Source organism: Macrotis lagotis, chromosome 3 (genome assembly GCF_037893015.1).
Source record: "Macrotis lagotis isolate mMagLag1 chromosome 3, bilby.v1.9.chrom.fasta, whole genome shotgun sequence".
Classification (NCBI taxonomy): domain Eukaryota; kingdom Metazoa; phylum Chordata; class Mammalia; order Peramelemorphia; family Peramelidae; genus Macrotis; species Macrotis lagotis.
In genome coordinates, this window is record NC_133660.1 from 97919601 (window position 1) to 97936734 (window position 17134).

Below are 17134 nucleotides of genomic sequence, written 5' to 3' on the forward strand. Positions count from 1 at the left end.
TTAAAACTCATTTACTCTTAGAAAAAGAAACAATTTTTGTGATGGTGTTGAAGAGTTTTCTGTATTAGGATAATTAATTCAAGAAAACATTCCTGTCCTAGAGTTAAAATGTAGAAGAAACGTTTGTCTAGCCTTTTCATATTAAGGAACTATTATCTGTGCTTGTCTGATATTTTCTACAGGCCTCTGACTCTGATCATCTTTTTCTCAAATGTAAATTCACCAGGATAATAGAAAGCAATCTTAGCCATACCCCTCCTCCACCTTCCTGGCTCTGTTTTCCAAGGTGAGTACCTGACTCTAGTCACATACAGGTGAGTCAATCTGATCCCTTCCTCTGACTCCCTTCCTGCACAGGAGGGGGCCTAGACTCCCCATAAAAGTTAGACCAACCTCCTTCAGGCTGGATTCTCACAGGTCTAAGCCCAGTCACATCTGTGGCTGTTCCATTTCTCCTTTCCCTTTCTTTATTGTCTTTGCTATTACTCTCTGAACTTTTAGTAACTTGAGAACACTTTATATTAACCTGTAAACTTTTGTGCAACCTATAAATTAAAATCTAAGTTTTTCTTACCTTCCTGAGTCAGAATGATGAGTTTTCCACCCCCCCACCCCCCCCCCAATGAACTTTTCCCTGGGAAATCCTTTCTCATAATGAGAACCACAAAAAGGACAGATCAACCTTCTGGAATTCTGAAAGGTGAGAAAAGCCCTATTCCTTTTTTTTCCCTCTAAGCTTACCCCTTCCATTGATTCAAAAGCCCTCTTTTATCCACCCTCCCCAATTAGAGGGAGAAGAGATACACAGTGTGAATTTTGGTGGTGGGGAGGTGAAGTAAGGGGATGCCCTTCCAGAAAAATCAGCCCAATTTCCCTGCACAGGAGGATACTCTGAGAGGTAGAGCAGCTTTTGGGTGGTGTGTGCCACCTGCTGGGGGTCTGGCTTTGCACTAGAGGTAGAGGACCTACCCTGGAGCTATGGTTCATTATTTGTGTGGAGGCGTAGTTTTTTGAGGAGACCTTGGCAGAGATAGGGAAACTTAAGAGTTAGCAAAGCTAGAGGAAAACCCCATCCTTGACTAACCTGACCTTAAACCTGTGACTGTTAGGATTTTTTTTAAGGTTTTTGCAAGGCAATAGGGTTAAGTGGCTTGCCCAAGGCCACACAACTAGGTAATTATTAAGTGGCTGAGGCCGGATTTGAACTCAGGTACTCCGGATTCCAGGGGCAGTGCTCTATCCACTGCACCACCTAGCCGCCCCAGAAGGATTTTCCATTATTGTTTAGCTGCAAGAGTAAATTCTATTTTGAAAGTTTTCTTTTCTTTTTTTAAAAAAGTTGCTCTTGAGGTTGCTAGGTGGCACTGTGGATAGAGTACTAGCCCTGGAATCAGGAGTACCTGGGTTCAAATCTGGCCTCAGACACTTAATAATTACCTAGCTGTGTGGCCTTTGGGCAAGCCGCTTAACCCCATTTGCCTTGCAAAAACTAAAAAAACAAAACAAAACAAAAATGAAACAACAACAACAACAACAAAAGAACAGTGAGAGAAGAAAAAAAATGTACTTCAGTCTGTGTTCAGATTCCAATGGCTCTGTCTCTAGGATGCCTTCTTTATCATAACTTCACCAAAGAAGTTGCTTCAATATTTTTCCCCACAGCTATCACTAGCTATATTTCCCTCCACCCTATTCCTTCCTACTCTCATTTTTTTCTATTTTCTCCCTCCTTTCATCCTATCCTTGTTCAGAAGCATGTTGTATCTGAGCACTCACTCCCACGTTCTCTCTCCTATCACCTATTCCCCCTTCCTTCCCCCAGTTTCCCCTTATCCCATGCCTTTCCTCTCATTTTTCTCTAGGGTAAGATAGATTTCTATACCTTATTAAGTGTGTATATTATTTCCTCTCTGAACCATTTCTAAGAAGAGCAGAGCCTCACTCATTCCCCACCCCAGCTTTCCCCTGTTCCTCTTGACTCCCATGTGAAATATCTTAGCCTCTTCTTCCTCTCCTTTCTCTTCTTCCCAGTTCTTTCCTTTATCACCCATTGACTCCATCTTTTCACTATATTATACCATCATATTCAGTTCCTTCCTGTGCCTTGACTGTATATGCTCCTTCTAACTGTTCTTATGAATGAGAAAGTTCATGAGTTATCAGTATCTTCTTCCCATGCAGGAATACCAACAGTTCAACAGTATTAAGTTACTCATAGTGTTTCTTGTCCACCCCCTCTATGCTTCACCTGAGTCCTGTACTTGTATGTCAAACTTAGTTGTTTCAATAGGAAAATTTGAAAGTCCATCTTTTCCCCTCAAAGAGGCTGTTCAGTTTTGCTGGGTTGTTGATTCTCGGTTGTAAACCAAGCTCTTTTACCTTCCAGAATATCATGTTCTAAGCCCTACAAGCCTTTAATGTAGATGCTGCCAGATCCTGTGCAATCCTGACTATAGAGCCACGGTAGTTGAACTGCTTGTTTCCAGCAGCTTTTAGTATTTTCTCTTTGACTTGGGAGTTTTAGAATTTGGCTATAATATTCCTGGAAGTTTTCCTTTTGGGATTTCTTTCAGGAGGTGATCAGTGAATTCCCTCAGTTTCTATTTTTACCCTCTGCTTCTAGGATCTCAGGGCAATTTTGCTGTATTATTTCTTGAAAAATGAAGTCTAGGCTCTTTTCCTGGTCATGACTTTCAGGTAACCCAATAATTTTAAATTATCTCTCCTGGACCTGTTTTTCAAGGTCAGTTGTTTTTCCAATTGAAAGTTTTCTGATTTGAATTTTAAAATAAATGAAAAGAATTATATGGAAACTGATAATCAAAAGTTAACTTACAGACTTTTTCTAGGACTAGGAAATCCAGTTTTGAGTTGAATTAAGTGTGCCCAAATTCAACTGGGGTAAAACTAACTCCTAACAAAAAATTGCTATATTTGCACATTCTAACAGTAAATTGGTTTAATGAAATCAATGTTTTAAAATGAGAAACATGGAAGTATTAGCATTTTATTATTATTTCTGGAATTAGATAACTATGGTTGATCTGTGCAAGATAATATGAGAATGCATTTAATTACAAAGACTTTTTAAAATTATTCCTTTGCTAATTAAAATCTTAAAATACAATATAAGGCAGTTGAAAAAAATTAAAATTGATTCTAAAATTATTTTCTGATCAGTCTTAATTAGCATGATACATATATATATTTTAAAATCAGAGTGCTTCCCATGGCTTCTTTCTTGTCTACTCTGGTTCAGAGAACTAAGAAAATGTCACTAGCTTTTTGTTGGGAGTTGAGAGCATAGGCCATTGTCCCCAAATTCAACTCACAATGTAATAGAGTATAATCTTTGCCTTATTGACTTAATGAGATTATAGTACCTTAAGTCTAATTGTCTAAATTTGAAAGCATTGGTTTCTATGTAAAATATTATTTTAAACTTGTGCCACATAATAGGGCTGTTTAAAGAAATTTTTAAGTTTTCCTTATGGTATTTAAAACACATTTTGCTATTTTAAGTCTGATAATTCCCAACTAGAAAAAAAATTTAACTTTGCTTAGAGGTTGGATTAGATAGGTAATCATTAACAAATGTTTATTTAGTGGTTTTTAATCCTTTACCATCAGATTGTAAGAATTTGCTACAGAAGACCTGAGATTTTATTGTCAACAATTTCCCCTAGGGTCTATTTGATGGAAATATGTCTATTTGAAATTTTGTTAAATGGTGACATTATTTCATCTCTAATTGCTTCATGTGATTGTAAAGTGATCAACATAAGCCAGTTAGTTGTTATTGTTTCCTTAATTAGATGTGTAACTGTTTTGGAATCACCATATATAATGGGTTGGTTTCAAGTAATTAATTCTCTTGGTTATAATGTATAAATTTGTTAACAACTGTACAAGACTTGGCTTGAAAGTGTTGAAGTCTAAACTATATTCATGGTAATAAAGGTTGATTTCCTTTGACAATACTCAACCTGTAAGTCTTAGTCATCTTAGTCACTGAATGAGAAGTCAGACATCAATCCCCTATGTTAACTACAAATTCAGGAAGACAATGATCAGGATGCTGGAATACTTGGTCCTACCCTCATGATCTTAAAGTTCAGGAAGAGATAACAATTAATCAGACAGTATGATATAAGGATGATAGGCTTTGAGAAACAATTGAGCAATCTGATACTGTGCAATCCTCAAATTAGGTCACTAAGAAGATTAATAATCTTCCCTATCCTTCGTTTATTCACAAAAGAAATTAAAGAAAAAAAATCAGTTGAAAAGTCTTTACCAGTTATGTTATCAACTCTTGTAATGGCCTTAATTTCCTTTCACCTGTACCCAAGATTCAGAGGTACTGCATCTACAACTATCTGGTTATGTTTTAAAAATGTAAGTTATTTGAAGTTACTATAATAGAGTTGAAACCTGGAATTGGTAATTGATGTGGGGGCAAAGAAAGGGAAATGACAAATTTTCAGTCTCATGGGATCCCTGAAACTTCTAAACAATGAATTGGAGCTTGTTGTAGATCTATAGGTTTTTGTATAATATCAGTGAAAAGAAAGACAAAAATGTGTTTTTTTGTGAGACATCTCTTTATACCATTTCAGTATGTAAAATAAGATTCAGTTCCTCAAGGATCTCTTACTTTACAAATTGAAAGTTAAGAATCTCTTTTTTACTTTTATTTGTGTTCTAAGAAATAGAATTTGAGTATAAAAAATAAAATTATGTTTAGTAAAAAACTAATGATTCCTGTGTTATCCTACTTGGAAATCTAGTGGTTTTTATGACTATTTTGTTATATTTGAAATTAATAGCACCTATTGAAATTATTAAGTCACCTAAGATGTTCTAATTGTTTAAAAGATTCTAAAAGCAATGATTTGTATTTATATCTAAAAATGTGATTAGTAACTAAAAATTCTAAGATAAAAATTCTCTTTTCATAAAACCTGGTTCTAGGGGCAATTGGGATTATTGATTTTTAAAATCCCAAGTTTATATTTCATTTTTAAGCACAGTTCTTATTTGTAATAGTAGAATGAGTTGTAAGGTTTTTCTGTGACAATATATTATTGTTGTCCTGTAAGATTATAGTCACCACTTTGCATACTTTGATCCTTAAGACTATAAAGTTTAGAGTTAAATCTTCATCTGAGTATAGGAAATTGCTATTAAAGACCACATGAGACTAAAAATTGGCCTTTTAGCTAAGTCTGAAATCCAGGTATCAAGGAAATTTAGATTGAACCAATACTTATGAGGCCAGCAACTTTAAAGGGTTCATGGATATTTACAGGTGACAGTCTTATTGAGAGAAAGGTTGGGGAGCAGCGGCCCTGCAGTCAGGAGGACCTGAGTACATACCTGGCCTCAGACACTTAGCTGTGTGGCCTTGGGCAAGTCACTTAATCCCACTGCCCTGCAAAAAAAAAGAACCAGAAAAGAAAACAAAAACAAAAACAAAAGAAAGGTTGGGGAAGTGGTTCTCAATAAGTTCTGTGCCTAGACTTCCCTGACTGTTTCTCAAATAAGAAATTTGGAAATGTCACACCTGGCAGATTTAAAATTGGGCTCAAGGTATTTGGTCATTCACATAGCCTTACCTAGAAAGTGATATCTAAAGAAAAAAGGAAAACTTTCCTTTCTTATTTCTTTGATCCTTGTTGTAAATTCCTATAATCATGCCAGGAGATCATCTAAATTCTAAACAGCCAGCAAGCTGTTTAGTTTTGGCTTTTGTTACTAGTTACATAATCCTGTGTTAAATGAGATCCCTTAATTTTTCACAATATTATGGGAATATTTCGGCAAATGATAAAGATCTGTGACATCAGGATATAATTCTTTATCAGAAGTTTTTCTTAAGAAAAGAACTATGGCATGGCTAGTTATATGAGAAGGATGGTCTGTGGTATATTTTAAAACTGTTCTGAAAAAGAGATCCATTTCTCACCGAAGTTTTTTTATTCATTTTAAATATGGCTAAAGTTAAAAAGAAAAATTAACTGCAAATCACTTATTGAACATATGCTGTTGTAAAGTGATTATTCGCTGTATTTATATATATATAAAACATTCTTGAACTTTTTGTTACAACTCAAGTTGACGTGGCAACCTTTAATGAATTCACTTACTAGAATCCATGTTCTTAGGATATTAGCTTACTAGTAGAAACTTACCCCCCCAAGAATAAATTGGGCTTAAATTGAATAATATCAAATTTAAAGAACTAAATTTTCTGTATATATTAGTATAAAGATTGACCAATCAGTATTGCAGATCCCCTGGTCTGAAAGGTTCCAAATTTCTTTTTCTAATAAGGTGTTTGACTATTTCTTAAGACATATTTATGTTAAGATCTCTTTTTTTTCCAGCAACTAATATCTCTCTAATTAACCAAATGACCCAATTTTTATTAGGCTCACGGAGTATGATTTTTTTATTTTCTATATTTTCTTGCATTGCTAATTTTCAAGTTCCTCTTCCTGGGACTTCTAACTTTTCTTTTTACTGGCCCCTACTGGCCCATGTTAATTGACCCTCTTTGGTTTTGTTTTCTTAATCTTTTTTCTGGGGGTTTGTTTCAGCCACGCTACAAACAGTGCATCTCCAATGGTGGTCTTACAATCAACAACCTTTGGATGCTGCTGTTCCAGTCTAGTTCCTCCTTCCCTCACATCTCCCTTGAATGCGCCTTTATAGGCAGGGCTAGTTCAATGTCCCCTTCCAACTTGGAAGAAGTTCCAGAAGAAGAGAATTATATCCTGAGTGGGGAAAATGTTGAATGAGAAATATTTTTCTAGCCTTTTAATATTAAGGAACTATTATCTGTGCTTGTCTGATATTTTCTGTGTGTCTGTGACTGATCTCCATTGTTCAGCAATCTTTTCCCTTAAATATAAATTCTGATTCCCTCTTCATTGTTCCTCTACTCAAATGTAAATTCAGCAAGATAACAGAGGGCTTCCTCAGTCTAACCCTCCTTTCTACCTTCCTGGCTCTCAGCTTTCCAAGGTGGGTACATGATTCCAGTCATATACAGGTGAATCAGTCCTTAAATCCTCCCTCTAACTCCTCCCTGCACAGGAGTTGGCCTAGACTCCCTCAAAAAGTTTGGCTGATCCTCTCCTCCAGGTTGGATCCACATGAGTCTAAGCCCAGTCACATCTGTGGCTGTTTTCTTTCCCTTTCCTCTTCTCCCTTTCTTAAACGTCTTTGCCATCAGCCTTTGTGAACTTTTAGTAACTTGTGAACACTTTGTAGTAACTGCAAACTGTAACCTCTCATTTAAAACCTAAACTTTTCTTACTCTCCTGAGTCAAAATGGGGAGATTCAAATGAATCTGATCTCTGAATCTCCCCTTTCCCTGGAGGCATTTCCCATCATTATAACCATCAAATAATCCCTGTTCTATTACAGCTATTAGTAGTATTGGAGTTGTCTTTCTGTTATACCAGAACAGATAAGGCCACCAGTCTTCTTTGGAATATATATATATATATATATATATATATATATATATATATATATATATATATGATAGAATTGTAAAGATTCTATTCTGCAATGGCTTTGATTGTGATTATCAATTTCTTTCTTTCTCCTAACTTCCTTGTGACTGAGACAATAGTATTTAAATCACATATATGTTATATGACATGGGTCCATATTGAAGGACAAGAGGGAGTAATAAAATAATTAGGTCAATATAACAGTGATTATAATACCAAACAACTTTGCCATCTCTTTTTAACCTGGGAGGCAAACTATCCATGTTACAAAAGATCTTTTCCATTTTGATATTCCCTGATTGGACTGAGTATCTCCTGCCCAAGAAATTTATCAAGATGCTCACATTCCGATTTCTCCATTTCAGTATCATTTATCTGTTTCATCATTCCATTTTCAAAATATGTTTTTTTTTCTGTTATAGTATAGCACTCACCTAACTGGTTAAAATTAGTTAAAACTACATTGTACTGAGGCCATTCTTGGAATATGTAACTTTAATATCCTGAAAAAAAAAAGGTTCAGTGCTCCAACAGCTGGCACTAGAGGGCAACAGAGAATCTAATAGTAAGTTAAAAAAGATCCAGATCTAAATAATCCCCAGGTTCTTGCAGACTAATTTATTAAATAATTTCAGATTCTAAAAAGAGGAACAAGAATCAGCAAACAAACTTGGATCTTTGCTTATAAAACTGAAAGGGTTTCTTCAGAGCAGGTGAATCCAGCTTGCCTCACCAGCCCACTGGGCCCATTCCTACTGCTCACAGGTATATTTGTTGTACTGAGTTGGTGGTGGGATTTGCACTGCATTCATGAATGGGTACTGAAATCTGTATGCAGCCTTTGGAGGTGTTTGATGGATGAAGTGGCCCAGAAGAGCTTAAAGGGTTGGACATGACTGCTTTAGAGCATCATAGGTACCAGATATGTCCTCCTGGACAACTGGCTATGAATCATTCCCATTCTATTCAAACCCAGTTTATGAGGAAATAAAATCTGAGTAGTTGCAAAATAGCAACTTTACTGTTCAAATAAATTGCAACAGGTATACAGAAGGAATCAGAACTCCAGAAAGAAAGTGGCTTATCTGTAGCTTCAATCTTCTCTCTCTTACAACATTTATAGATCACAGAGTGATTTCTTAGATGTTTAAAGTATCTCCCTATGGGAAATTTCTCTTGCCTATGTAAATCCAATGCGATTTCACTGACTAGTTAATGAGCATAAGTTTCACAGAACCTGGTTGGCTAATTTGTTTTTTCTTTTAAAATTTCCTTCTTTGATATTAGGGATGTTTTTCTAGAAGGCTGTGGGGAAAGGAATCAATTAGTAAGGGAGGTGATAAAAACAAAGACAGCAATCAATAAATACTAAGTTCCTATAATGTACCACATACTGAGCTAAGTGCAGAAAATGCAAAAAGAGAATACTACTGTGCTGTAAGAAAATGAGCTTCACAATATTAGAAAATCATGGACAGGTTTGCATAAAATAATGAAAAGTGAAATGAGCAGAAGCAAGAGAACATTGTATATAGTATCAGCAATATTATTTTAAGGACAACTTTAAGTGAATAAGTAATTTTGACTATCAGAAATACTCTAAATACAAAAAAACATATGAAGGAAGACTCTATCTGAATCCAAAAAGAACTGAGGAATAGAAGTATATATAGAATGGTTTTATATACATATACACACATACACACATGTGTCTATATATAGACACACACACTTATTTGTCTCTAATGGCAGCTATCTCTAGGGAAGAGGAGGGAAGATAAAAGGAATTTACACAATAACTTTATGATATATTTAAAAAATAGCAAGTTATACCCACTAGTTTTGTAGTTTCATGTATAGTCATAGTTTTAAAAATTATTATAACTATTATGAAAATGCCTGTTTTATTCCATCAATTAAAAATAAACTAAAATAAATAAAAGTTCCTGCCCCAATGTAATGGAAATCACTGGAATTATATTAGTAGTTTATTTCAAACTATCAAAATATGTGATAAATCTAGGCATCAGAGTATGGGAAAACAGTCTTTTCTGAGAAGTCTCCTGGGGCTGTTAATGCTTCAACATTTCAAAGGTCTATGATGTCATGGTCGTGGGTGCTCCCCTCTATGCAGGCTAGCAAATGAACACAAATGAGTAATCCATGGTAAAGTGCCCTGACAAGAGTGACTCATGAAAATCCTTTTATCTACACAGTGCTGTCATATACTGAACATCACAGAAAAGGGGGAAGAAAAGACCAACAATGCCCTGATGCTTCACATAAACAAACTGCTGGTTTACCACTATCCAAAGTCAAAGCCTGAATCTGTTCCTGTTTTGACTCCCACTGCTCTCCTAAATTCAAGGCAAAGCTTGATAATGACAACCCACATTCAGGCCAGTCTATCTATCTATCTATCTATCTATCTATCTATCTATCTATCTATCTATCTATCTCCTCCACTTGAAGACCCTACTACATAAGACCCTCCCTTCTATAGTGACTCATTCTACCTTGGTAGAGATTTAATGATTTAGGATATAGCCTAGGACATCAAGCCCAAATATGCCCTTTGTAGTTTTTCTTTCTTTCTTTTTTAAATGTAATTTAATTTAACTTAATTTTCCCTGGTTACATGCAAAAACAAGTTTCAACAATCACTTTCACAACCTTGAGTTTGGAATTCTCTCCCTTCCTCCCACCCCATATTTGTAGTTTTTCACTTTGCTACTTTGAGACCAAGGAGAAAAAAGTCAATTACTACTTTTAAGTGACAAATATTTGATGGTAGATGCTATCCTAACCTTTCTAGGTCTTATTTCTTCTTGACTCCAAGATCCTTTAATCAATCTCATATATTTTCTAGTGCTTTCACTAAACTAGTCAATCTTTTTCAGATATTCTCTATCTCTATATCTTTCTCAAGATGTGGCACCCCAAACCAAAGCATGAGTTATACTTATTTTCTTTATATTTTTGCTTAAATACGTTACATATATATGCATATAGACACATATTATGGTATACGTATATGTATATATTACTATGTAGGTGTATTCATTAATTCAGTTAACATTTCTTAAGCATGAACTATGAGCTGGGAACTGTGCTAAGAACTGGAAAGGAGGAGGGGAGCTAAATTATGAAGGGCTTTGAGTGCCAACAAAACATTTTATATCAAGAGTTTTATGACTGGATGAAGGGTGGCATAATCAGAACTGCACCTTAGGACATCACTTTGGAGAATGAATGGAGGATGGACTAGAGTAGGGAGAGACTTGAGGCAGACAGACTCATCAATCAGTAGGTTATTGAAATAATTCAGCTGTGAGGGAATGTACCTAGATGGTGGCAGTATCAGTGGAGGGAAAGATGTCATATTGAAGAGATGTCACAAAGATGAAATAGATAGACCTTGGCAACAGCTTGGATTGAGCCAGTGGGTGGTGAGAAATAGGAAGAATATCGATGGATTCCTAGGTTTGTGTGTCTGAGGAGCTGGGAGGATGGTATGAACTCCACAGAGATGAGGAAGGTAGGAGGTTGGGAAGGTCTGAGGAAAGAAATTCTATCTAGGACAGGATTTGTTTAAATTATCTACATATAAATATAGTTGTTTTCCCTGTTAAAATGCAAAATCTTTTAAGTAGGATTATCCCATTCTTTGTATTTCCTATCCACTTGTAGTAGGTAGAAATAGTGGAGGAATAATCACCTCATTTGTTTTGGACAAGAGGTCTCTTAATGAAGCCTCAGAAACTTTCATTGCTTTGGCTACCATGGCTTTCAATCCATTTCCCCCCCTGGTTTTTGCAAGGCAATGGGGTCAAGTGGCTTGCCCAAGGTCACACAGCTAGATAATTATTAAGTGTCTGAGATCAAATTTGAACTCTGGTTCTCCAGACTCCAGGGATGGTGCTCTATCCTCTGTGTCACCTGTCCTTGCAGTTCATTTATCGCTGAAACTGTTGTTTGACAAGGTCTTTCTCATTCTATCTTTGGAAAATTGATTTTTCTCAACTCAAATAGAGAACTTTACTTTCAAAACTATTATATATGCATATATACATATATATATATATATATATATATATATATATATATATATATATATATATAATATCTTTAAAAAAAATTCAATTTAATCTTCATTCTAACCTGTCAATATCTTTCTGGACTCAGGATCAATCATCCATCTCACTAGAATATCTTCAAGTCTTGTGTCTTCTGTAATTTTAAGATATGGGCCACCCAGGTATTCAATCAAAATTATTAAAAATGGGCTGAACAATGGGCGGCTAGCTGGCGCAGTGGATAAAGCACCGGCCTTGGAGTCAGTAGTACCTGGGTTCAAATCTCAGACACTTAATAATTACCTAGCTGTGTGGCCTTGGGCAAGCCATTTTAACCCCATTTGCCTTGCAAAAAACCTAAAAAAAAATGGGCTGAACTGCAAAGGTCTAAGGGCACTCTGTCACTTCTCAACTTTCTGCAGGTTATGTATAAAGTCTCTCCCATCATATTTCTTGCTGAAGGAATTTAGAAGATAAAAAAAGGCTTTTCATTTTAGACTGCCATTTCTTATTATTAATTCAGTCTGAGTCTATAGTCTATTTAAACTCCCAGATAAATTTTTCAGACATAAAACTGTAGATATAACTATCCTCCCTTCACTGTGTATCTGTGAAGTTACTTTTCAGGAGCCAAGGATAATATTTTCCTTATTCATTTTCATCTTGTTGGATTAATAAGCGCAATGCTTTAGCCTGGCAAGAGCTTTCTCAATTTTACTTAGCCCTCCTAGCTATGTGGCATTTGCATAGTTGATGAACAACTGGTAAAAAAGATGTTGGCTCACAACATGACTAATATGGAAATGTTAAACATGACTGCACATGTATAACAACATATCAGACTATTTGCTGTCATTGAGAGGTGGTAGGGAAGGGCAGGAAGCAGAAAAATGTGAAACTCAAAGGCTTACAAAAAAAATGAATGTTGAAAATTATATTTTCATATAAACCAAAATTAATTAAATAACATTAAAAAAAAGTGGCTCAGAATGAGTAGATTTCAGAACCACAACTTAAAAGAGAGTAATAGCACCTGGTCAGGGGTGGAGGATGTCCAGGCTGGTAAGAATGTATTTCCTGACATCTTGAAAATCTAATAAAAAAAAAAAAAGACAGGGAAAGGAGAAAACTGTTTATGTATATTTAGCAAGCTAGATAAAAATAAAGAGTAGCTATAATTAAGGAAGAAGAGGAGTTCATAAGAATCACAATAAGAGATCAAGAATGGAGGTATTAAAAACATAGGGATTCAAATATTTATATACAAATAATTATCATTTGAGGGTAAAGAGCAGGAGAACCAGAGGTCTTAATATGAGGAGGATAGTTTGACCCTAAACGTATCACTGAGACTTAGTGGAATAGAGTCTATGACTGGAATATGGCTCTAGGTGGATCTATTTTGTTCAAAAGTAATAGGATGTGTTTAAGGGAGTAGAATGATATATTAGAAAGACAGAGTTGTATATGGAGGGTTCTGGAAGTGAGAACTGGGGAAAAATGATGGAAAGTTTTTGGATGAAGAGCATTAAAGAGAAAAATAATTTCATTTATAGGATACTATCAAGCAACAAGACAGAAAGAGAAAATTAGTGAGAAGACTCAGGAACAGAACATATCTGACACAATGGCACTGAATAGCAATGTTAGGGGTTTTCAATTATCTAAAAATCTACCAGAACAGAAACAAAGGAAGGGCAGGTAGAACCCCATGGACTAAAATTCTTATAAGGAAAGTCATCCCCAGAGGGATGGGGAAATTCCAGAAAAGATTTCTGAAGGTCTAAAGGAAAACAATTCCAATAAACAGAAAAAAACAATAAGAATTATCTAAAGTCTGATGTGGATGCATAAGGGCCTTGACAATTACTTAGATTTTTGAAAACAAGGACAAAACAACAGAACATGCTGTTCAGTCATTTCCAGTCATGGCCATCTCTATGTGACCTCATTTGGGGTTTTCCTGGCAAAGAAGCTGAAGTGGTTTGCCATTTCCTTCTCCAGCTCATTTTACAAATGAGAAGCCTGAAGCAAAAAGGGCAAAGTGACTTGCCTAAGATCTCAAAGCTAAAACCTCAGGAAAATAAGTCTAACTTCATACCCAGTGCTTTACCTACTGCTTCACTTGGCTGCCCGAGGGCATAGGTAACAGAACACGAATATAAGGGCATAGCATTGGTTCCTTCTCTAAATTTATTTTCTTTATCTTGTTTCCTCTTCCACTTTGTCTCTAGATCCCAAATTAATTTAAGGTCTCTGATCTATCCTTACAAGTGTTTACAAGTATGAGATCAACTGGGCAACTATTCTAGTTAGTCCTGTTAATTTTAGTAACTGAAATTCATCCCTAGGGCATATTAGGAGCTTCTTGAGTTTTACAAAATTAATCATGAGTCTTATTAATAAAATGTCTTAAAGCCAACTGCAAAAAATATTTCTTTACTCTTAAATAAAAAGTACCTGCGTTTCTTCTGCACATGTTCATATCTGCCACTTGCCTCCAAGTATTAGTGGCAGGATCATACACTTCCACACTTTTTCTCACTAATGGTCCATCATGACCTCCCACAGCATAGAGTAAGTTGTTTAACACTCCAACCCCTAGAAAACACAAATTGAAGTGAACTGTAGTCCAGTCACAGTTGTGCTCATAACACATCATCCCATGCCCCAGAACTGATTCACAAATACATGTTAACATTTACTGGTTCAGGCAACAGCTTGCTCAGGGATTGTAAATTTTTACAATTTATAAATGAGACTGGTGGGATACAAGGGAAATGGGGATCCCAAAAGGAGATCCCATTGCTAGGGCTCTAAAATAAAGGCACCACACTGAATGAGCCACAGAAAACAAGGTGGAGTCATCAACATTGGTATTTTATAATTTTTTCTAGATAGTACAAAGAAATGCCAGTGGTGGACTTCAGAAAGCCTGGAAATACTTTCATGAACTGATGCTGAGTGAAGTTAGTAGAACCAGAAAAACAATGCACAATATTACGCATATTATGAGATGATTAAATATAGTACCTTAAACTTAGTACCTCTCAGCAGTTTAGTGACCGAGGACAATTTAAAAGACGTGTGGTTGAAAATACCATCCACATCCAGAGGAAAAAACTATCGAGTTTGAATGCAGATCAAAGCATAATATTTTCACTATTTAAAACTTGTTTTAAATTTTTTCCTCATGTTTTTTTCCCTTTAGTTCTTCTTCTTTTACAACATGACTAAAATGGAAATACGTTAAACATGATTACACATGTATATCCTATATTAGATTACTTGCTGTCATAGGATAGGGGGAAGGGAAGGAAGGGGAAAGAGAAAAATATGGAACTCAAAAGTCTTGGAAAAGGTGAATGTTGAAAACTATCTTTGCACACTGGAAGGAATAAAATAACATTCAAAAAAAAGGTGCCAGTGAATCATCTCTTCCATCTTGAAGCCACCCCTTGGGGATCAGGTGCTCACTTGAGGCTGTGTTTACCTGCTCCACTTCTGCGGGTGCTCATTTCTGAGATATAGCTCCACTCATTTGTGGCCGAGTTATAACATTCCACGGTGCTGAGACATTGCCGGGATGCTCCATCATACCCCCCCACGGCGTATAACAAGCCTGGAAGCAGAATCACATAGTAAGCCAGATTTGTAAAAAATACTAGCTAAGAAAAATTAGAATTGTTCTTCTCCTTCAATGAAAATATGAGTTCTTCCTTGATAATGTAAACAGTCAATTTTGTATACAAAATATGTTTTTTAAAGTATCATCTAATAATAATAATACTATTTCTTAGAAATGAAGGGTAATATGTGGAAAGCTGGAAGGGATATCAAAGGCCATATGATCAAACCTCTTCATTTTACATATGAGGAAACTGAGGCAGAGGGAGGATAAATGACTCATCCAAAGCTATGACCCTGAATAAGGTAATAAATTAACAAACATTTATTAAGAGCTTACAATTTGCCAGGCAATGTGTTAAGCACTAAGGTTACCAAGAAGAGCAAGAAACAGTCCTATCCTCAAGGACCTTACAGTCTAAATAAAGTAGCATGCAAAGGACTATGTATGACCTATACTCACCATCATAGGGAAGGGAGAAAGATGGAAAAATGTGAAACTCAAAAGCTTACAAAAATAGATGAATATTGAAAACTATCTTTGCATGCAATTGGAAAAAATAAAATAACATTTAAAAAGGTGATATAAAACCAAAGATTACAACAACAAAAGACTATGTACTAGCAAAATATATACAGAATGACTTGGGGGAGGGAAAGGTTGTAGTATCTGCGGGGGATAGTATTAAAAAGCATGGAGGCAGGGGATAGGGAGGGATGTGGGAAGGACAGGAAGGCCAGTGCTGATGGATCTCTGAGAATGTGGAGGGAGGCAAGATCCTGGGTCTTATTCTAGAATTCTAGAATTAATTCTAGAATTAATCTCTGACCTAAACTCTCAGCTTTCACTCACTCCCCTTTGTAATACTATGTTCTTTATTTTTCTGATTCTTCTGCCCTCCCTTGCTATTAGTGCATCCACACCCCTCCATCACTACCAGCACCATATACTGATGACATTTTTCCTTTTCTGCAAGATCCAGAAACATTCCCTGATCCCTGCCCAGATGGAAACAATCTTTCCTTCCTCGGATATCGCATTAGGTTCTGTTTGGCTATCTGCTTTGCATATTCTGATTTGTATTACAGTGATTTGTGGATAGCACCTAGATGGTGTGGGGGATTAAGCCTGGACCTGGAATAAGAAGACCTGAATTCAACTCTTGCTTCAGACTTTTAACTGTGTGACCATGAGCAAGTTATTTAACCTATGCCTGACTCAGTTTCCTCATCAGGATTGTTGTGAGAACAAAACGAGATAACATTTTTAAAGTGCTATTTAAATGCTAGCTATCCCCCAGAATAGAACAACCTTTTTGAAGGCTGCTATTAGTTTTATTCTGTCTTTGACTCCTGGTGTTTTGCCCATGGCAGGTAATCAATAAAATATTCATTGAACTGAACTGATAGACTGATCCATTCTGGGATGCCTGCAGGTGGTGTTATCCTACGGGTGGCAATATATCTTTTTCACTGATGATATGGATGAAATGTAGTTTACTAATGACACTTTTGCCACTAGGAGAGAGATTAGCATAATGGAAAAGAAAATTAAAAACCCAAATCCTCTAAGTCAAATGGAGAAAAACTTCAAAACAATGTCGAATAAAGGCTGGCCCAGCTCATGCAAGATATTACAAGTAGGAAGGAAAAATCCAATGCAAAAATCTGTTCTTAGTAAAAATAAGTCAGTGAGAAATACAGCTGCCTTTGCCTTTAGACTTAGGACAACTCTAAATTTGCACTCACTGTTACTTAACTTTTTCTAAAAGTCCCTTGTGTTTACCAGTAATGGTAACATTTGGAATAAAAGAAATAGCACTAATCTCTGTAAGTTAAGAAATTAGGTTTCATAACAGTTCTGCCCATCAACTAATCAGGTGCCTTTCAACAAAGTCTTCTAC

General features: G+C 35.9%; 1 protein-coding gene across 4 annotated transcripts in view; it reads right to left on the reverse strand.

Annotated features, from left to right (window-relative positions):
* KLHL2 (kelch like family member 2) overlaps positions 1-17134 on the reverse strand; it is a 142272-nt gene that overhangs the window by 6173 nt on the left and 118965 nt on the right. For all 4 annotated transcript variants that reach the window (XM_074229013.1, XM_074229010.1, XM_074229011.1 and 1 more), the window contains 2 exons: positions 15097-15225; positions 14064-14204 (listed from right to left, as the gene is read on the reverse strand). In XM_074229013.1, the coding sequence (XP_074085114.1) occupies positions 14064-14204; positions 15097-15225 (270 nt within the window). The remainder of the gene's footprint in view (positions 1-14063; positions 14205-15096; positions 15226-17134) is intronic.